This window comes from Scyliorhinus torazame, chromosome 1 (genome assembly GCF_047496885.1).
Source record: "Scyliorhinus torazame isolate Kashiwa2021f chromosome 1, sScyTor2.1, whole genome shotgun sequence".
Lineage (NCBI taxonomy): Eukaryota > Metazoa > Chordata > Chondrichthyes > Carcharhiniformes > Scyliorhinidae > Scyliorhinus > Scyliorhinus torazame.
In genome coordinates this window covers 365,027,667-365,051,080 of record NC_092707.1, presented here as the reverse complement: position 1 = coordinate 365,051,080, position 23,414 = coordinate 365,027,667, and the positions used below count along the sequence as shown (strand labels likewise).

Sequence of the window (23,414 nt, the reverse complement as noted above, 5' to 3'; positions counted from 1 at the left end):
GGAGGGGTCTTTGATTATGCTGCCCGCTTTCCCCAGGCAGCGGGAGGTGTAAATGGATGGGTGGCAGGATTGTGTGATGGACTGGGCTGTGTTCACGACTCTCTGTAGTTTCTTGCGGACCTGGTCCGAGCAGTTGCCATACCAGGCTGTGATGCAGCCAGATAGGATGCTTTCTATGGTGCATCTGTAAAAGTTGAAAATCCATGAAAGATAATCCAACCCCCTTCCCCAACTCCTCACCCCCACCCCACCATCCCTAGCCACAATTGCCAGAGGCTGTCCTGCAGACAGGTTGACAACTCTGATCACTTTTCATTTATATCCTTTGAAAATATCTTCAATGGAAATTTTTAGGTGTCCCTTCCCAACATCGACGCTCCCAGCTTGGACAGTGGGACAGCCGATCTCTCAGTGCTGGAGGGCCTCCAATTGCTTTGCATGGCTGGAGCGCCCCCTTCATCCCTAAGTGGGAAAACCACAATCGGCCATTTCCTCAAAAATCGCCCTCTGTGTCCCACTGCTGGTACTTGTGGGTTCTGGATGTACCTTTCCTCCCAGTCAGCAGGACCGAGGTCGAGGATAGAAAACTCAGTTTCTCACGCCACAGATGTTGCGAGACCTGTTAAGTATTGCCAATGTCTTCTATTTTTTTTCAGTAAGCCAACGATGAAGGTCAGTCAGCCCGGATAGCCAGAGTGTGATGATAGATAACGCCAACTGCACGTCTTTAATCCCTATATTGGCTGTGGCAGTTCCTGGAAGCTTGCCTCCTTGCCTTGCTCCATGCTCGATGCAGAGCTGTGTCCCTCAAGCCATATAACCCATTTGTCTCTCTCTAATAGGGACAAATGCCTGTGTTACCTCTTGGACTTTGGCCAATTGCTTCAGCTCACCACCCCATTAACATCTAATACGAGATGATCTCCGCCCCAGCCAGAAACAGCTTCATCTCTCGCTTGAAGAAATTCAGTAAATCAACCTTCGCACCATATCAGCCAGAAACCTGTTCCACGTGTTCATTATTCTCTGAAAAATGAACCTCCCAACACTTAAGTAAAAGCAAAACATCGAAGATACTGGAAGCCAGGAATAAACACAGAAAATGCCAGAAAAGCTCAGCAGGTCTGGCAGAACCGAAAAAGAGTCTTATTGACTTGAAACATTCACTCTGTTTCCCTCCACCAATGTTTACTCCAAATATCTAACCTAGCTCTGCCCTTGCTTAACTACTGAGAGTAATTCCTGGTCTTCTAACCTATTTAGTAGAAATAATTATGTTCTACCAACGCAATCAACGCTTCATGCAAATCTAAGTTACCTCCGAATCTGAACTTTTCTGAAATATAGAGACCCAGCTTTATTGAGCCTATCTTGATAACTGAAGATGCAACTGGGAAGTAATCCGTGGTCCTCTGCACCCGATCCAAAGCCTCAAAGACCAGAACTGAACACAGTATATGGATTGAGGCCTAGCCAAGGTCTTATACAAGGACAAAATGGCATGCTTTAATTGAGAGTTAATTTTCCTGTAAACATACCCAAACATGCTTTAGCAATTATTTCACAGCATTGTTCTTGAATCATTAGATACTGGTGCACTAAAATGCCTAGCTTTCTGTCCTGCCCCACTGCCTTTAATTCTTTTCCCTGAAGACTGCATGTACATTCAGTATTTCAAGTAAAAGGGTAACAGAGCTTTGTTGGAGTCTTGTCTCCAGGTCGTCTTGTAGAAATCTAGGAAACCCATCAGTCCTAACTCTCACACTGATCTTGGTATTGTCAGCAAACCTGCAGATAATTCACCCAACACAATATCCCCGTAATTAATGAAAATAATAAATAACAAAAGTCCTAATGCTGATCCTTGTGGGACAACCCTGATGACTGGTCTCCAAGCAGCTCTAACTCGATGAACAACCACTTTCTGCTTATTGGTTTCTAGCCAATATTCGATCCAGTGCAGCACATCACTTACTACCGGAAGATTCTATCTTGTCCCTCAATGCTTGCAATTTTCCAAGTCATTTGGAGTTTGAGAAATGCGGCTGGTGACATTTCTTACACTTCTGGGCTCTGTGAACACAATGGTTTCTAGAAACTCCCATATCATGTGCATTTTTCCACAATACTTGTTTTCAGTGTCCTGCTATAATAAATTGACAATTCAGGCAATCAAATAGCTGAAAGTCAACCACGCTTCAGTGTTAAACTCCAATTCAAGCCAAACGCTTGTAATCACATTGCTGCCGTTCACATCCATCACCTCCTACAAAAATTTAATATTAATCTCATTAAAATACAATGGCCTGGATTTTACAGTCAGGAGCAAAAGCCTCACTGAGAGGCTTTGCGATCTCCCTGTGTGTAATTGATTGCGGCATTCTTTAAATGGGATTTCCCGCATGGAGCTGCTGTGATATTCTCAAGTTGTCCAAGCAGCCAATAACATTAAAGAATTCTCACAGACAGCCAACCAGGAAATGAAAAACACTGAAATGAAATTGCTGTTATCAAAAATTACCTACAGCAAAATAAAGGTTGGGATGTACAGACAGAGTGAATGTGGAAGCTGAAATATGAAAAACTGTAAAAAAAAAATCAATTATTTTAAAAAAGTAATTCAGAAAATTTGGCAATCAATCACAATCGAGACAGGGCAGCATGGTGGCGCAGTGGATTAGCCCTGCTGCCTCACGGCACTGAGGTCCCAGGTTCGATCCCGGCTCTGGGTCACTGTCCGTGTGGAGTTTGCACATTCTCCCCGTGTTTGCGTGGGTCTCGCCCCCACAACCCAAAGATGTGCAGGCTAGGTGGATTGGCCACGCTAAATTGCCCCTTAATTGGAAAAAATGAATTGAGTACGCTAAATTTATTTTAAAAAAATTTTTTTTAAAGAATCACAATCGAGACATTTAACAACACTCCACAAATATAGCATTATTATTTCAGGCCAGATCAGTTCTTCAGCAATAGTTATGCTTGATGGAATGAGGTGTAATCTTTTAATGAGTTCATAACAGGAATATGAGAGCAGAAAAGATGATGTTCTTGCCACATCCACTGATTTGTTGGTTCTGGGTGGTTGGTTGGAGTGGGGGAAAGGGGTACCCCACGGCACAGCCTGTTGCAGAGTAGTGAATGGCAGACCATAATTTCAGGATTTTTGTGTTAATCTGCACTTGCGGTAAAGCCAGACGTTTTGGTTTGTCTCAGAGGGATAATGACGGTCAACACTCACAACTCGACATTAAACGTCCCTGCAAAATCAAGGTGTGGTAGTATGTATTGGGGGTCATGTGGGACTGGAAGCCCTAATGTCATTGGCTGACAGATCCCGGGTCCTGGTTGGCCGTTGACCTCATACTCCGCCCTGAAGGCGAAGTATAAGAAGCCGGTGCCTTCCCCCGCAGGCCAGTTACCAACGGGCTGCTGGGGAACAGACACGCTTAATAAAGCCTCATCGACTTCACTCTATTTGTCTCACGGAGTCTTTGTGCGCCACACAAGGCCAGTGACTTTAAGTGTGATTTTTGCTACCGTGTTACTGCTGCCAATATGGCAGAGAGACTAACTAGTGTATACTCTTTAAAATGGTAATTTCACTGGCAATAGTTCACCTTTGGACTTGCCTTAATACGCAATTATGTCAAGATGCTTAAGACTAGTTATTGTCATCTAGCAATGTCCACGACACCCAAGCTTCAATTAAACCGCATGGATTCTTGAACAAGAATGAAAATACTTTTTAATAATTGATGTGACCTCAGTCATCTTGTAACAGAGGATTGTTTTTGTGCAAATGATATAATCAATCTTAGACTGTTGGCAGGTTGAGGGAAATTCAAGTCTCCCTGGAATAATCGTTTTTGCAAGTTTTCAGCTCATTCACAGTGAGGGGGAAGTCATGACGTTCCTGTAGTAAATCTACTCTTAAAGCATTCTTTCTCAGAACATTTTCACTCAAACCACAATTGCAAGACAAGGGGACATAAATACAGGGCGCAATTCTCCGGGGAGATTTCTAAGTGTGGTAGTGAGCGGGAATTCCCGCGAGCTTCCCCGCGCTCAGCCCAGCGAGGCCATCAACGCTATTCAACGTTAATTGGTCCACTTAACGAGGCCTCACGGGCTTCTCGCCACAAATGGCGGCTCACCAGCTGATTCGCCGGCACCGCGCTCGCTAGCCCCCTCCTAACAAGGTCGAGCATCACATAAGCTGCACTTGCTCAGCCAACCCCAGTCAGCTCGCAGCAATGGCGCCTAGGAGACCGGCCCCATTATTCGGGGATGCAGACCTGGGCAGGCTGCTAGATTCTGTGGAGGCCATAAGGGATGTCCCGTTCTCCCGAGGGCCCCAGAGGGTCAGCCATAGGGCAGCCAGTGGCGGCTGGGCCGAGGTGGCGGTGGTAGTTGGGGGGAGTGTGACAAGGAGGACTGGCCTACAGTGCAGGAAGAAGGTCAATGATTTACACCGGGCAGCCAAAGTGAGTAGACACCCATGCCCCCCACGCCCCGAAAATTCTACCCACCCCACATAGGAGGGTGTGTCCCCCCCTTCCAACTTCAACCCCCACATCTCTTCCTCCATCCGCCTACCCCTTCAACCACCCCAACCCTCCTTCACCCCCTCCCCCTTCAAACCCCCCCCCCCCCCCCAACCGGCATGGTAGCACAGTTGCTTCACAGGTCTAGGGACCCAGGTTCGATTATCGGCTTGGGTCACTGCCCGTGTGGAGTCTGCACATTCTCCCCATGTCTGTGTGGGTTTCCCCCCACCCCCACCCCCACCACCACCATTGTGAAACACATGTGTGGCTAATGATGCCCTCTCCGCTCAGGAGAAGCTCACCCACAATCATCGGGAGTGGGCCCAGATTGGTGGTGGTGTGCCAGACATCAGGATCCTCACCGCCTTCGTGGAGCGTGCCCTGTAGGTGACAGGTGAGACTGAGGACAGAGCGGTCACCAACGTTGGCGGATGCCGCAGAGGTGAGGAACCACCCGGCTCCACCCGGGGGAACTGTCAAGTTGTTATTGCCTTACTGACTGACCTGTATCTCCCACTGACCACATGTCCACTCTCCTGCAGGTCCTCCGACTGACGGCACCAATCTAACCTGGGCAGCATGCTATCCAGTCTCCCAAGAGTCCACCTCGGAGAAGAACTCCGGGGACGCCACAATCCAAGCGTCACAGCTGTCATCCCCACAATCCACCAGCACAGAAACACACACCTCGGTGGGATATGTTAGTGGCTTCTGGGCCACAGTCTGGTGAGCACCACATTGCTGCTAATGTACATCAGGTGGAGGCAGAAACCCCCAGCCGAGACTGCAGTCGGAGGGCTGCTGGATTCCAGGACCCAGCTGGCCTGATGCTGAGCCTGTGGAAGAGGTCATTCAGGAGCTGATGGAGATGATAGGGTGCAGCCGGCACATTCAGAGGGAGGTGTCAGCGACACGCCAGCAGATCCCTAGCCGATTGGAAGAATCCCAGACGCTACGGACGTAGGGGGTGTCGCCGGCAATGTACCGAGGCTAAGACTGCTAGCATGGCGACCGCAATGGAGAGCCTGACATCGGCATCATTAGTGAAGGTGTCCAAGGCGTGTGCAGTCAGCGACGGCCATGGCTGAGGGTCTCGACAGAATATCTGCCTCGCTGGGGGATGTCACCCAGTACCAGGTGACCTTGATGAGGTTCTGCGGGACACGTCCCGCTCTCAGGTGCGAATGGGCGAGGCACTGCGGAGCTTGTCCCAGATGTAGGTTGGCATTGCCGAGGCACTGCAGGACATGGCCCAATCACTGAGGAGCACCGCTGAGGGCGTCGGCACGATGGTGCGGACCATGGCAGAGCCAGGCGATGCAGGGGCAGCCAGGGCTCAAACCAGCTGCCTCTCCATCTCCAGGTGAACCCCAGAGCTCTATGGGCACCGGCCAGGAGGACGGTGCCCTGAGCGCCAACTCGGACCCTCCCATGGAGGGCCACCAGCTCCAACGCGTTCCACCCCTCTGATGACTCTGCATCTCACAGTCTTCACACGGGACAGAGTGCCACGGCTGTGCACCCGGTGGAGCCAGGTGGATCCTCACCAACAAATAAGCCGGGGCCCTCCAGCCTCAAAGCCCTCAGAGGACCTCCGTCAGGTGCATCGAAGGCCACAGGGCGAGGTAAGCAGCTGGCTGCCTCCTCCTCAGATGTGCATCCTGGGGACACAGCTAGACGTAGTGGTAGAGCTAGGAGGGCCAAGCACATCGAGGATCACTGAAGGCACCGAGGGAGGGGGTTGGGGTGAGGGGCTAGGTAGGGGGTGAGGGGCGTGGGGGAGGGGCGGCACCATCGGGAGGGTGGGGTATTGTCAAACAGAATAAACATCTTTGTGCACAACCATTATGATGCCTCTGTCACTTTCTTCCATGATGCGGGCCGTCCTCCAAACCCTTGGCAAACTCTCCAGGCATCTCCCACTCCCCGTGGCACTCAACCACCCTCCGGCTGTGGACATGTCCCAGGAGCTGTGCCCCATCCCCTGGGTGTTCGGAGATTGGCTGCTGCATATGTGGTAGTGCCTCCCGCAGTTTTCAAGCACAGTATCAATGTATCAAGTTGTGATTGGGAGGCTAGGCAATGACTCCCACATGCTACATGGCCCACCCACCCAAGGGAATCCACTTGGGATGTGTGAAGTGCTCACTTTAGCACAATTGCCAATTCTCTATTAGCAATTGCCTTCAACCGCATGGCCAGAGGCCTCGGTAGTCGATGGGGATTATGGGTGGTTCGTGGGGCAGACCGGCAGGGACAAAAGTTGCCTCAGGAATGGGTGCACACAATCCAGGGGTTGGCATGGTGGTGTCAAGTGCGTTTGCCCACCCAGCGCCCCCCCCCCGCCACCCTCCCATGGTGACCCAGCCCTGCAGTGGGTCACCCAACCCAGCCGAGGGTCCCCCACCCCGCTGAGCACTGGGGTTGGAAATCCCAGCATCCCCGGTCTCTTTGCCTGTGATGCCTGTGAGCAAAGATGGCTCCCAACTGAAGCCCCCCCCCCCCCCCCCCCGGAGGTTCACGTTTTTCAAAAGGAGTACTAATCGGCGCCGGCGTGAGCACTCGCTGGGAAGGCCAATGAACAACGGGAGGCCGGTGAATATGGGTTGGCTCTCGTTAATTGTATGGAAATGGGGCTTAAGTGCTGATAATTGGTTTCCTGCCACGCTCTGGCGAGATCCTGATTTCACCTACGGGAACGGGCCGGTTGCATCGCAAACCGGTCCATTAGCTTTGGGCGGGAATTCTGGTCCTGAGGCGGGTGGCACCAGAAACCCCTGCCCTTAGCTTCCATGTAAGGAATCATTTTGGAAAATGAAGCATTTATGTCAAAGATTCAATTCATATTGGCTTTAACTCAGCCAAAACACACAAAAAATTAAAATCAACTTCACTCACAGAGACCATGGGCGGGATTCTCCGACCCCCCGCCGGGTCGGAGAATTGCCGGGGGCTGGCGTGAATCCCGCCTCTGCCAGTTGCCAAATTCTCCGGCACCGGATATTCGGCGTGGGCGGGAATCGCGCCACGCCGGTCGGCGGCCCCCCCCGGCAATTCTCCGGCCCGCGATGGGCCGAAGTCCCGCTGCTGTGATGCCTGTCCCGCCGGCGAGAATCAAACCACCTCTCTTACCGGCGGGACTAGGCGGCGCGGGCGGGCTCCAGGGTCCTGGGGGAGCGTGGGGCGATCTGGCCCCGGGGGCTGCCCCCACGGTGGCCTGGCCCGTGATCGGGGCCCACCGATCCGCTGGCGGGCCTGTGCCGTGGGGGGCACTCTTTTCCTTCCACCTCGGCCACAGCGTCCGCGATGGCCGACGCATAAGAGACACACGCCCCTGCGCATGCGCGGGGATGATGTCAGCGGCCGCCCGGCGAAGTCCTTTCGGCCCCGGCTGGCGTGGCGCCAAAGGCCTTACACACGAGCCGGTGGAGCGGAAACCACTCCGGCGTGGGCCTAGCCCCTCATGGTGAGTGCTTGGCCCTTTAGGGCGGCCCGATGCCGGAGTGGTTCACGCCCTGCCGGGTAGGGGAGAATCCCGGCCCATGTTTCAGCTTATCTTAAACAATTATTGTGACATTTAGCCTGTTAAAGGGCTGTTTGATTGATGGAGGAGGCGAGCTATTCAATTCAAACGTAGACATTCTGTGTCACTTGTTCAGATACTTGTCTGATCATCAGCTTTTTGAATTTAATACATAGCTACTTTAAATTCCACTTGGCTGCAGTTACTGTTTTTGAAGGGAATACTCAGTCTGGTCTTTTCAAATTGATAAATCAATGAGACTTTCAAAAAGGCAAGCGGCTATCCGTCATGAAGGTGAAACACTTGTATTAATAACACCACTTTCGCCACCACCGGACATCCCAAAGCATTTTACAACCAGGGAAGTCGCTTTTGAAGTGTAGTCACTGTTGTATGAAAGGCAGCAGGCAGATTACACTCTGAAAACTCCCAGCACTGTGATAACGACCAGATAATGGCATTATAATGTAAGGTGCTCGGCAGAGCAAGAGTTAACGTGCGAATAGAGAATGGCACGGCCCACAAGGTGACATATGTAGTCACATGCTCCTAAGACAGTCTGGGACAGAAGTTACAAAGCAGCTCCATTTGGAACATTACATAGTTAAAGCTTGCCAACAGAAGTGTTTATGTTTAAACACACAAGCCTCAAGATCTTGGGTGCAATTTAATGGCTTTGTCGCGCGCGTGGGATTTGTGACATTTGAAACGCTTCACGTGATTTAGTGAAATCCCGCGAGACATCACAATCTGGATCTCACCCTAGCTGGACAGGATCCAGATTGACATATTTGAGTGAGCCATTAGGCTCACTTACCTGTGCCGTATTCTCATGGGGCCCAGAAACTAACGGCCTCATCTGCAGCACTGGTTTCCACAAACGTGGACCAGGCGTAACAGCACCTGGGGGAATCTCCCAGACCATTAGAGACCCCTGGGTGATTGGACTCTGGGCAGGGTGGTACCCTCGCACTCCCACTGACACCTGCTGGCACCTTTGTACTGTCAAGATGAAGCTCCGATCCACGAATGCTCTTCCTGCACTGGCGAGCTGAGCTCATCAGTGCAGGAAATGATGTAAGTGCAGCCCCGGCGGAAAAAAAATGTGCCGTGAAAGAGCGGGGTCTTCGGCATTGAGAAACGCCCTGCTATACCCGTCTGAAATGGGACTCCACTTTTGTCCCGTTAAATCGTGTCCCTTACCAATGAGCCATCACAACTGGAACATAAAAAACCCTTAAGTGAATAATATGAAATTTTGGTAATGGATCAAGTTAGATCCCCAGAATTATTATCTATAAGATCAGACCCCTTTCATGAGGAAATGGCTGAGGAACTGAACAGGTTTTTTGGGTCGGCCTTCACAGTGGAAGACACAAATAACATGCCAGTGACTGATGGAAATGAGGCTATGACAGGTGAGGACCTTGAGAGGATTGTTATCACCAAGGAGGTAGTGATGGGCAAGCTAATGGGGCTAAAGGTAGACAAGTCTCCTGGACCTGATGGAATGCATCCCAGAGTGCTAAAAGAGATGGCTAGGGAAATTGCAAATGCACCAGTGATAATTTACCAAAATTCACTAGACTCTGGGGTGGACCCGGCGGATTGGAAATTAGCAAACGTGACACCACTGTTTAAAAAAGGAGGTAGGCAGAAAGCGGGTAATTATAGGCCAGTGAGCTTAACTTCGGTAGTAGGGAAGATGCTGGAATCTATCATCAAGGAAGAAATAGCGAGGCATCTGGATGGAAATTGTCCCATTGGGCAGACGCAGCATGGATTCATAAAGGGCAGGTCGTGCCTAACTAATTAAGTGGAATTTTTTGAGGACATTAACAGTGCGGTAGATAATGGGGAGCCAATGGAAGTGGTATATCTGGATTTCCAGAAAGCCTTTGACAAGGTGCCACACAAAAGGTTGTTGCATAAGATAAAGATGCATGGCATTAAGGGGAAAGTAGTAGCATGGATAGAGATTGGTTAATTAATAGAAAGCAAAGATTGGGGATTAATGGGTGTTTCTCTGGTTGGTAATCAGTAGCTAGTGGTGTCCCTCAGGGATCAGTGTTGGGCCCACAACTGTTCACAATTTACATAGATGATTTGGAGTTGGGGACCAAGGGCAATGTGTCCAAGTTTGCAGACGACACTAAGATAAGTGGTAAAGCAAAAAGTGCAGAGGATGCTGGAAGTCTGCAGAGGGATTTGGATAGGCTAAGTGAATGGGCTAGGGTCTGGCAGATGGAATACAATGTTGACAAATGTGAGGTTATCCATTTTGGTAGGAATAACAGCAAAAGGGATTATTATTTAAATGATAAAATATTAAAACATGCTGCTGTGCAGAGAGACCTGGGTGTGCTAGTGCATGAGTCGCAAAAAGTTGGTTTACAGGTGCAACAGGTGATTAAGAAGGCAAATGGAATTTTGTCCTTCATTGCTAGAGGGATGGAGTTTAAGACTAGGGAGGTTCTGCTGCAATTGTATAAGGTGTTAGTGAGGCCACACCTGGAGTATTGTGTTCAGTTTTGGTCTCCTTACTTGAGAAAGGACGTACTGGCACTGGAGGGTGTGCAGAGGAGATTCACTAGGCTAATCCCAGAGCTGAAGGGGCTGGATTACGAGGAGAGGTTGAGTAGACTGGGACTATACTCATTGGAAATTAGAAGGATGAGGGGGGATCTTATAGAAACATATAAGATTATGAAGGGAATAGATAGGATAGATGCGGGCAGGTTGTTTCCACTGGCGGGTGAAAGCAGAACTAGGGTGCATAGCCTCAAAATAAGGGGAACTAGATTTAGGACTGAGTTTTGGAGGAACTTCTTCACCCAAAGGATTGTGAATCTATGGAACTCCTTGCCCAGTGAAGCAGTAGAGGCTCCTTCATTAAATGTTTTTAAGATAAAGATAGATAGTTTTTTGAAGGATAAAGGGATTAAGGGTTATGGTGTTCGGGCCGGAAAGTGGAGCTGAGTCTACAAAAGATCAGCCATGATCTCATTGAATGGTGGAGCAGGCTCGAGGGGCCAGATGGCCTACGCCTGCTCCTAGTTCTTATACCAAGTGGACAGGGAGGGACATGGACCACTTCAGGAGCATAGAGTCACTCCAGCAGTCAGTGTTGTCATCAAGAAATGTTTTTGAACCCGGAGGTACCTGATCGACCTGTTATCAACATAACTGATGTCTCCGTGGAAGCAAATAGTGATGAATCGCCTATGCCAGAATGTGCCCGTTATTGCAGTTCCTGTTAACATTGATCCTGTGGAAGCATCTCAGATTGCACTATTATGCTGCTCTACAAGAAACCGAAAACCTCCTCAAAGACGCAATTTATAATTGTCCAATCCATGTATATAATAAGATCATAAGACATAGGGACAGATTTAGGCCACTCGGCCCATCGAGTCTGTTCCGCCATTCAATCTTGGCTGATATTTTTCTCATCCCCATTCTCCTGCCTTCTCCCCATAACCCCTGATCCCCTTCTCAATCAAGAACCTATATACCTCTGCCATACACGCACTCAATGATTTGGCCTCCACAGTCTTCTCCGGTAAAGAGTTCCACAGATTCACCACCCTCTGGCTGAAGAAATTCCTCCTCATCTCCGTTTTAAAGGATCGTCCCTTTAGTCTGAGATTGTGTCCTCTGGTTCTACTTTTTCCGACAAGTGGAAACATCCTCTCCACATCCACTCTATCCAGGCCTTGCAGTATCCTGTAAGTTTCAATAATATCCCGCCTCATCTTTCTAAACTCCAACGAGTACAGACCCAGAGTCCTCAACCGTTCCTCATACGACAAGCTCTTCATTCCGTTTGCCACTTCTTTGTCCACTCTCCTAGCCTGTCCAAATCCTTCTTCAGCCCGCCTGCTTTCTCAATACTACCTGTCCCTCTGCAGATCTTTGTATCATCTGCAAAATTGGCAACAGTTCTTTCTTCCAGGTCATTAATGTATATTGTGAAAGGTTCCAGCACCGACCCCTGAGGCACACCACTAGTCACCAGCTGTCATCCTAAAAAAGACCCCTTTATCCCCACTCTCTACCTTCTGCCAGTCAGCCAATCCTCTATCCATGCCAGGATCTTATCCTTAACACCATGGGTTTTTAACTTATTTAACAGTCTCCGATGCGGCACTTTGTCAAAGATCATCTGGAAATCTAAATAAATCAAGTCCACTGGTTCTCCTTTCTCTGGCTTCCTTGTTACATCCTCAAAGAACTCTAACAGATTTGTCAGACATGACCGCCCCTTGATGAAGCCGTGCTAACTCAGTCCTATTTTATCATGCACTTCCAAGTACTCCGCAATCTTATCTTTAATAATGTGCCTTACCAATGACCAAAGTCAGGTTAACGGGCCTATAATTTCCCGTCTTCTGCCTCCCTCCCTTCTTAAACGGTGGTGTTACAGTAGCCACTTTCCAGTCCTCTGGGACCTTCCCTGCCTCCAGTTATTCCTGAAAGTGCATGACTAATGCGTCCACAATCTCCTCAGCTATCTCTTTTAGAACCCTGGGGTATAATCCATCTGGTCCAGATGACTTATCCACCTTCAGACCTTTCAGTTTTTCCAGAACCCTCTCCTTAGTGATGGTCACTGCACTCACCTCTGCCCCCTGGTCTCCTGGAGCTCTGGCATCTCACTGGTGTCTTCCACTATCTAGTTCCTTTGCCATTTCTTTGTTTACTATTATTACTTTTCCGGCCACATTTTCCAGTGGTCCAATGTCTATTTTTGCCTCTCTCTTACCTTTTATATATTGGAAAAAACTCTTTCCTGTCTTCTTTTATATTATTAGCCAACTTGCACTCATATTTCATCTTCTCCCCCTTATTGCTTTTTTCGTTGTCCTCTGATCACTTTTAAAGGCTTCCCAACCCTCTGGCTTCCCAATAATCCTCAGAACTTTGTATGCTTTTTCTTTTGCTTTTATGCTGTCCTTGACTTCCATTGTCAGCCATGGATGCCTCATCCTTCCCTTAGCATGTTTCCTCCTCCTTGGAATGAATTTCTGTTGTGCCTCTTGAATACCACCAAAAAAACTCTTCCCTGCTAGGGTCCTTTTCCAATCAACTCTGGCCAGCTCCTCCCTCATGTCCTCGTAGTTTCCCTTATTTAATTGTAATACCGTTAGATCTGATTCCAGCTTCTCCCTCTCAAGCTGCAGGGTAAATTCTATCATATTGTGGTCACTGCTCCCGAAGGGTTCCTTCACTTTCAGTTCCCTGATCAAGTCTGCCTCATTACACATCACCAAATCCAGAATTGCCTGTTCCCTAGTGGGCTCTGTCACAAGCTGCTCCAAAAAAACATCTCTTAGACATTCCACAAATTCCTTTTCTTGGGATCCACAACCAACCTGATTTTCCCAGTCACCCGTATTTTGAAGTCCCCCATAATGTTTTGTGAGAATTCAGAGCTGAATGAATTTAGTTATTGAAGATTGTATAAAGGAGTTAAAGGGGGAGGGATGTGGTGATTGTCCCTTTAAGGGTACACAGCACATAAGGATCATCTGACTTGAGGGAGCAATTAGGTCTGAGAGTGTGGAATCACCCCAGGGGGTGGAGTTCTCTTAGGCAGAAGAACATGTGGGGAACAAGGTGCAGTGATGAGGCTGCCATTTTCCTGTTAATAAATCATTTTTGTATTCACAAATGAAGTTTGTGAAAGTGTATCATTACAACAGTTAAAGTGAGAAACTGTGCCTGATGGAATACAGTTCGCTCTCAATTTGGAAAACAGCCCAGTGTGTATAAATGAATACATTTATAGAACTTTACATATATTAATTTAAGTGTTGAATTGAAGTTATTAATCAGTACAGCAGTCAGCCATGCAGGGCTTGCTGGAAGATCCATTTTGTTGATAAAATTGGTCAGAGGGGCTACCTGGTAAATGGCTCCCCACTACGTGTTTAAAGGACTGTAAAATGTATTTGACAAAACCATAAAACCCACTCTTTTTCTTTGTTTGGTTTTAGGTTTTGGCATGACAACTCCAACAACTGTTGCAGGAAAAGTGTTTCTGATATTTTATGGCCTACTCGGATGTGCAGGAACCATTCTGTTTTTCAACCTCTTCCTGGAGCGCATCATTACCCTGCTGGCTTTCATCATGAAGGCATGCTACCAGCGGCAGCTGCGGAGGAAAGGCCTGCTGCCACCCACCATTCGGAGGCAATCGGCCATCATGGACACGGCCAGCTTGGCTGGGTGGAAGCCTTCTGTCTACTACATCATGCTGATCCTGGGGGTCGCAGCCATTATCATCTCCTGCTGTGCTTCTGCAATGTACACTCCAGTGGAGGGATGGAATTACACCGACTCTTTGTACTTCTGCTTTGTCACCTTCAGTACTATTGGCTTTGGGGATCTGGTCAGCAGTCAGAATGCAGCCTATACAAATCAGGGATTGTACAGATTTGGTAATTTTGTATTCATACTCTTGGGGGTGTGCTGTGTCTATTCACTCTTCAATGTCATCTCCATTGTGATCAAGCAATTCCTCAACTGGCTCCTGAAGAAACTGGAATGTAGGTGCTGCCCCAGGTGCCGGCGAGGAAAGATGCGCACTGGACGCCGGAATGCCATCACGCCGGGACAATCCCGTATCCATAGGAACCACATCTTGGCAGATGCAGAGGGGCCATGTGACAGTGATGGAGAGGGAAGGAGGCTCTCTGGGGAGATGATCTCCATGAGGGACCTCACTGCCTCCAACAAGGTGTCACTTGCCATCCTGCAGAAGCAGCTGTCAGAAACTGCCAATGGTTATCCTCGGACAGTGTGCATCAACACGAGACAGAATGGCTTCTCAGGTGGGGTGGGTGCTTTAGCCATTATGAATAACAGGTTAGCAGAAACCAGTGAATGTAGGTAATAAATAAAAAGCTTTAGCGGCAATCAGGGCAGTCAGATTTTTATTCAGAAAATGTACAAAGAGTTCCAAGGCTGAGCACACATCCTGCTGTCTTCTACAGCACATTGCATGGAGCAGGACAACGAGATTGTGATCCTGGAACTCCCTTACGGCACTAAAGGGTGTATGTACCTACACCACATGGACTGCGGTCGTTCAAGAAGGCAGCTCACTACTACCTTCTCAAGGGCAATCAGGGATGGGCATTAAATGCTGCTCTAGCCAGTGATGCCCACATCCCATGAATGAATTATACTCAGAGTGATTCATTACATCTCATTCCACATCAAATTCCAACATCTACAGGACCCCACTTACAATACGTACATTCCTGAGGAAGCATCTATTATTACCAGAGTTTTGAAACTTTCCATTTGCCTTTTTCAGTTGTTTGCTCTATTTCCTGGTAGGTTTATGTGGTTCTTTCCCAAAAGTAGGAACTCAGAGCAAGGTTGGCGATTGCACTACATTATTCAAAACTTCCCCAAACCTTTATCGTCTGACTTCTCCCTGATGATTAAAATGGGCGTGAAGAGAAATCCCTTCTTCATATTTTAAGCGAGGTGTAAAACATTGCCAGCCCCTGCTACCCAGATACAAAGAAAGTGAGGTACTTGTTTTATTTACAAATTGGCATTGGTCACATTTGTGAAGGTTTGGTACTATTGGGAATGACACGTTCTTCAGGTTCTAATTATACCAATGATCAGGAAAACGGGATATGCCGCAGAAAATATTGCTCCATGCCATACCCTGAAAAGCAATGTAAGAAGGATGGTGTGAACATCTGCATAACAAACAGGTCAATGAATCACAATCAGACTGGCAAAGAGGTAACTGGAGCAGATTAAATGGTTCTGGCCAGCTGTTTACACTGTTCCAAAATTGTGGCAAAATTTAACTTTCCCCACCAGATCCCCTCTTGCTAAAATAAATCTCATCGATCATTACATCAAGTTTTTTGAGGATCGTCCTCATATGCCCACAGGGGTCAGCACAAACAATGTCAAATCCATATATAAAGTTCACTAGTAATTTGTACGTAACTGGTCAGTCTGCATTTACAATACAAACTCACCAAGGCTCCTTCGACAGTACCTTCCAAACTCACGACAACTACCATCTAGAAGGACAAGGGCACCAGATGCATGGGAACAATACCACCTGATGGTTCCCCTCCAAGGCACACACTTGGAGCTATAGGCTGCATATTGCAGGGGTTGTGGAGTGAGCCAAACGGCTCACTCACCCCCGGATGCTGGCAGACCAGCTGAGAATTGCCACCATTTTCGATTTTTATTTCAGACTTCCAGAATCAACAGTATTCTTTGCTTTCCCCATATGAAGTAAAGTCTTGACTAAGTATTGTTGCGTAAGAACGTTTAGTAGGTAAACAAGGAGGCAGCTGGACCCTGCAGTGTTGAGTAAACAAACACTAAAGTTAAAAGAGAATTAATATTATTATTTCTGATTTGAGCACTTTCAGAATTTGTAGTTGATATAAATTCCAAAATCAATGAGCAGTTTTGGAAAGATCCAACCAAATTGTTGTGTTTGAACAGGGCTGAGAAATAAACACATAAATACAAGGATGATTTAACACTGGATGGTATATGGTGGGTTGCTGAGATTATGAACCAAAGGACGGTAGGCCGTAACCAGTTAGGAACGAGGAGCGGAGAATGTGTGACTGAAATGAATGTTCCAAAGTTTTTCTCAACTTGCCCTCCGGAGGTTAGATGCAGTGTAATCTTTGCCTCACAATGTGTCTTAGACTCAAACTCAGAAGGACATCTCTACTTCACGGGTATAATTTCCAATTCCTGCACCTGTCCGCTGTAACACTGAGATTGCCAATTTAGTGCCAATTAGTTCTGAATTTAGGTTCATAAGGTATAGGAGCAGAATTAGGCCATGCGGCCCATCGAGTCTGCTCCACAGAATTTGAGGCAGTTCGCCATTTCTCGCTCAGTATTTCTGTGTCAGGTGGGTGCAAATGTGAGGTGAAACAAAAAGGGACCACTCGGTGACATGGATTCACGTGTTTCAAGCTTCTGCATGGCCAGTGTACTTGCCCAGGCGGTGAGTATTCATTCCAAACAGCTCACAAGTGTACAACTACCAAATGCCAAATGGAAATCGTCAAACCATTGCAGTACCTCAAGATCATGATTGGTAATGTTCTGGAAACAAAGTACTGAACGTTTTAGTCTGAGGCTGAAAGTGCCAAAGGAAGGAATGGGGCATCCAGAAGATTACACTAGATCACACCAGAGTCTGGACGGAAGTCAACAAAGGCTCCTCAACATGATAAGGGCACAAGGTGATGCAAGAGTATTACTATATCTTAATATATATTGAAGAACATACATTAAGGATTCCTTTTAGTGCATTTTGTTAATAATGTAATTAAATAAATCTTTTGACATAGTCAAATGAATTAATATACCATAAACCACATGAGTGCCTACATGCAGTTCAAGATCATATACTTTTAAAATTAACCGAGTGAAGAAAATGTAATTCCAACACAATGAAATGAATGAAATGCCATTGTTAATTCATATTGTTCTTATGATTGAAGGCCAACACTCCCGAATACTAGGGTAATGTATAAAGCAGGACTGTGCGGACAAAATCTTCATCAAAACATGATTAGCATGTGGTGCAGTTCGAAGGAATAGGAGTTCTCTGAGGGAGGAGGGATGGTACGTATTATGTTAATTACATATTTCACGTATCTCATACTCGTTTGGTACAAGTATTTCATAGTTGAAAGAATGGAAGTACAGTGTCCAAGTGGAGAAATATGCTTAGGTGCTAATAATGTCCCATCTGCTGTCTTCACAAGAGTTTAGAAAACCTATTGGTCTTCAGGTTAGAATGCACGTGAAGCATCATCAGCTGCACTTGCATCGGACACTTTGCATCTATTACCCGACAATGAGGATGAGACATTATAGGGTTCTTCAGCACATCACAGAGATTCAGTGTTCTCCCCTCAGACAAATACGTGCCTCATGGGGAAATGCTCTCCAGTAGTGTAGAGAAAGAAATAATGACATTTCTGGGTCATCGTATTTCCTGTGCAATTGACTACAGGCACTGTTTAAGAATACATTGCAATCCCAGCAACTGGAATCCCAATTATATGGCATTATTGCACATACATCAGTGTTGGTCTCAGATGCGAGTAACAGGCCTTCTGACTCAGAGCCAGCCTGTCAATGATTCAGGAGCCAAACACCATTGCTTTACCTCAGCGGGGGAGCACTCAGGAATGGAGCAGAAATAACATGTGGAAGTATATGAATCACAAGGGACAATTTAAAACATTCTAGAAAAGCTCCTTGGGGTCCTTAAGCCACATGCTATCAAGCCACAAGCCCCCAAATACCACGTGAACTCAATTGCCACAAGTTTTCAAATATTTCATGTACTCAAACACCACATGCATTCAGTCAATAATAAAATTTGCCACGGTGAATGTATCTTGCAGTTCAATGTGCCTAAAAGAAAATGTGGTCGATTTTGACTTTGGGCGAAAGAGTAAAATGGTTGATGGTGACTTTGACAGCCTCTTTTACATCTCTCCCCAGTTTCTCTTTCCATTGAGTTCAATCAAAATAAAATTCGGAAGAGATATAAAAATGACTGTCGAGTCATTAACATCCATTTAAGCTAACACACAACCTCGAAAACAACCAAAGGATTTAAAAAAATAAAGTAGAACAAAATGAGCCAGGCGCCAGAGAATTTGTGATTGCAAATATATATTTTTTTCTTTATTCGGTCATGGAATGTAGGCATCGCTGGCTGGGCCAGCATTTATTGTCCATCGCTGAGGGAGAGGCAATCACATAATAATAATTAACACTGCAACATTGCCATGGGTCTAGAGTCAATGTAGACCTGTCCAGGTAAGGATGGCAGATTTCCTTCCCAAAAGGACATGCGTGAACCAGATGGGATTTTACAACAATTGACAACAGTTTTGTTGTCATCATTAGACATTTGATTCCAGATTTGTATTGAATTTAATTTCACTGTCTTCTGTGGTGGGATTTGAACTCGGGTTCCCAGAGCATTACCCTGGGTCTTCTGGATTATCTGTCCAGTGATAATACCACTACCCTACCCCCTGCCCTATTAGAAAGTCAGCTCTCCATGAATAGAATAAATATTATCACACTTGAATCTTACCAAAGTGCTGCTACGCCTATGCTACAATTAAGTGGAATTTGTTGGAAATATTTTTGCATGTCATATCGTTTTATTTTATATACAAGAGGTTTTTATTTTCACACAAATTGTATTTTTATATCAATTATCCGATACATTCACCAGCCTCCTTGTTTTAATTCTTTGTGTGTGTGTGTGTATATGTGTAGTCACCTCACAGTACAGTATATATTTAGTTTATTTTTAGACATTAACTACTAACTGTACTGCTATTTTGAAATCTCCTCCTCCTTTCATTATAACTGGTCTGAGGTGAATTAAAAATTAGGTTTTGTTTTCAGTCCCATCCTTCTGTCAAATGGAGTAATTTTACTGGGTTCCCAAAGTTGACCATTCATGGGGACTTAAAACTCTGTAACAGCAATGTTTCCAATCAACTAATTTTCAGAGTTTGTTTCCCATGGGAACAGAGGTGGAAACCTCCAGGCCATGGAGATCTGTCTAAAGTCCCATTATTTTATTGAAGTTGGATTGAATCCACTAAATTCCTGCCCTTGATTTATTTCTAGATTCCTTTGTACTGTTGGTATTTTATCCTTTCTTTGTAAAAGTAAATGCAAATTACCCATGCAACAAGTCTTCCAATTCTTTATTGTCCATTATAACATCACCTGCATCAGTCATTAAGTCCAGATTCACTTCTACCACTCTATTGTTCTATATATATTTATAAAGGAAATATTGAGTTCAGTCTAGTGTTTCTTGCAAATGTTTTTAGATTCTTTTTTCACTGTGCAGCACATTATTTGTGTCCCTTGCTTGCTTTTTATTGCTCTCAAATCTCCTGGATTCCCACATCTGTTTGTATGTGTCTAAACCTTGTTTTTAGTGTGATTCGATCTGCCATCTCATTTGTTGACCACGGTTCCTTAACTACACAAGTGATAGTCATGACTTGCACAACACAACCTCCTGTATCAAACAGAACCAGCTGTCAACCAATGCAGTTGATAAATCTGCGGTTTGCGACTGCAATTATTTTTCTTTAGAAATGAGGCAGAATCTAATATCACCAGTGAGAAGTATGCATTTGCAACAGATTGGAATACATTGAAGAAAGGTCATGTTTAAATATCCCTGGTGTATGTTCTTTGTCAATTCTACATCATGGGAAACAAGTAAGGCTCTCCAACATATGCTGCACTGTCATTGTTTTGTGACATTAAAACTGGCAGGGTCCTCAGAAAACCCATCTGAGATTAGCCAAGAATTCATAAGAAGAAATTTCCAATACTTTTAGATTGTCAGATTGAGAAATCTGAGTACAATGTGCAGTGCTATCCATGAAGGCACGCCTTCTCAACCTTGCCCCTCGCCTGAGGTGTGGTGACCCTCAGGTTAAATCACCACCAGTCGGCTCCCCCCCCTCAAAGAGGAAAGCAGCCTCTAGTCACCTGGGACTAAGGCGACTTTACCTTTTACCATGCTGCAGTGTTTGCTTTTTGATTTCTTCATTATATTGGTGGCTGTCCAAAATTCCTGACAACCTACATGCCTTTGGGTTTGTGAGCCATCTTTGATGTGCTTAATTAGCCACGTTCAGGAAGCTTAGCTATTAACTTGGTAAGTACACCTGAAATTCTGATTCTGGAAAGGTCCAACAAAAAAGCCCAGAAAAATGTGAATTTCACCACTGTATGGACATTCTGGTTTCCTAACAGGAGAGTTATATATTTTTAAAATAAATTTAATGTACCCAATTCTTTTTTTCCAATTAAGGGACAATTTAGTGTGGCCAATCCACCCCTCCTGCACATCTTTGGGTTGTGGGGGTTAGACCTGTTGTGTTATGCTTCTTCGTGTAGAATAAGCTGCTTCCTTGATGTATGCTTTGACAAAGGAAGGTCCAGACTTTGTAATGAGTTCAATATGTTTATTGAACTATTAACACAGTTCTTGAATGAGTTTGACTCTTCTGCTAATCTAACTCAGTCTAACTAAACCAGTCTGCTCTAAGCCATGTGCTGGGGTGTGATGCATCTGATCAACCCTGATGTATTCTCTAGATGTCTGTCTGTGGAAAGAGACAGAGCATGTGTGCCCTGTCCTTTTATATGGGTTGTGTAATGCCCCCTTGTGGTAATGCCACCTCTGGGTGTCTTGACTGCTCATTGGTTGTGTCCTATTCTAAGTGTTCATTAGCTGCATGTTTGCATATCATGACATCTCCGGTGCTCCCTCTAGTGTTTACTTAGTTGTAGTGTATTTACATTAACCCCTTGTGTATATACAGTGATGCATATCACCACATACCCCCTTTTTTCGTGTTACATATTTTCTGTACTTGGTTAAAGAAAATTGAACAAAAGTGATGACATGTACAAGTCATGATGACAGTGCAAGGGGCGCCGGAGCGATGGGTCACTAGGCTAGCAGATTGGCTAGTCAAGGGAGTCAGGTGCGGGGGGGGGGGGGGAAGAATACAGCCAGTGGATGGCAGGGGTGGGGTTATCTGGGGATGTTGCTAGGGGGGGTAGGGGGGGGGGGAGTTATTTTGCTGACGTGGGGGGGGGGGATCTGAAGTAGGTAATGGAAAGGAGGTCGGGGGTGGAGGCGGCCAAGAGGCGAGCCAAGAATGGCGTGACGCATGGGCCGGGAAAGGTTATGGCTGACCGGCGGGGGGGTTGTGCCCCTCAACCAGGCTGATCACCTGGAATGTCAGGGGACTAAATGGGCCAGTTAAAAGGGCACGTGTGTTCGCGCATTTGCGGGCTCTGAAGGCGGACGGAATTATGTTGCAGGAGACACATCTGAAAGTGTCTGACCAGACTAGGCTAAGGAAGGGCTGGATCAGCCAGGTCTTCCACTCGGTCTTGGATCGTAAGTCCAGGGGGGTAGCAATTATGATCAATAAGCGGTTTCAATTTGAGGCGGAGGGCGTAGTCGCAGACGGCGGGGGCAGATTCCTTATGGTAAGGGGCAAGCTGGAGGGGAGAAGAGTGGTGCTGGTGAACATATATGCGCCGAACTGGGACGACGTTGACTTTATCAAAAGAGTGCTGGGGAAGATCCCGGACTTAGACTCACGTAAGTTGATAATGGAGGGGGGGGACTTTAATACGGTCCTTGACCCGGGGCTGGACCGGTCATGTCCCAGAACGGGCAGACTCCCAGCAATGGCAAGGGAGCTGAAAGGGTTCATGGAGCAAATGGGGGCTGTGGACCCATGGAGAGCCAGGCAGCCGACGGGAAGGGGCTACTCGAGTTATTCGCATGTTCACAAAGTATATTCTAGAATTGATTTTTTTATCTTGAGCAGGGACTGTGTAGGGGAGGTAAAGAATACGGAATACCCGGCAATCACTATCTCGGACCATGCCCCGCACTGGGTGGACCTGCAGGTCGGGGGGACGAATTACCAACGCCCGCAATGGAGGTTAGAGTTAGGACTGTTGTCGGAGGAGGGGATATGTGAGAGACTTCGGAAGTGTATGCAAAATTACTTCCAGGTGAATAATACGGGGGAGGTTTCAGCAGCGACCCTGTGGGAGGCGCTGAAGGCAGTAGTGAGGGGGGAGCTGATCTAAATTCGGGCTCACAGGGTCAGGGCAGACAGAGCAGAAATGGACAGATTGGTTAGGGAAATTCACCGGATAGACGAGGAGCATGCGGGGTCCCCGGGGGGTGGGGGGGGGGGGGGAGGGGGCCTACTCGGAGAGGCGGAGATTGCAGGCGGAACTGGGGGTGCTATCCACGAGTAGGGTCGTGGAACAACTTAGGAAGGCGAGAGGAGTGGTGTATGAGCATGGGGAGAAGGCCAGCAAATTGCTAGTGCAGCAACTCAGGAAGAGGGAGGCGGCCAGGGAAATAAGTAGAGTGGTTGATGGGGAGGGGAGCAGAGTGGAGGAGCCGGCAGGACTGAATAAGGTATTTTGGGACTTCTATAATAAGCTGTACACTTCAGAACCCCCGGAAGAGCTGGAGGAGATTAAAAGGTTCCTGGATGGACTAACCTTCCCAAAAGTAGGCAGGGGACTAGTGGACGGGCTGGGGGGCCCGATTAGAGTGGAGGCGGTACTGGGGGCCTAAAGGCCATGCAGTCGGGGAAACCCCCGGGGCCGGATGGATACCCAGTAGAGTTTTACAAGAAGTTCTCGGAGATAGTGGGACCGGTCCTGACAAGGGTTTTTAATGAGGCAAGGGACAGAGGGACCCTGCCGCCGCC

At 47.0% G+C, this 23,414-nt stretch overlaps 1 protein-coding gene across 1 annotated transcript in view; it reads left to right on the top strand.

Moving 5' to 3' along the window:
* LOC140426410 (potassium channel subfamily K member 12-like) overlaps window positions 1–14,991 on the top strand; it is a 114,337-nt gene extending 99,346 nt beyond the window's left edge. The window contains exon 2 of the mRNA XM_072511150.1: window positions 14,070–14,991. Within this exon, the coding sequence (XP_072367251.1) occupies window positions 14,070–14,968 (899 nt within the window). The 3' untranslated portion in view covers window positions 14,969–14,991. The remainder of the gene's footprint in view (window positions 1–14,069) is intronic.
* Window positions 14,992–23,414: the final 8,423 nt, after the last annotated feature.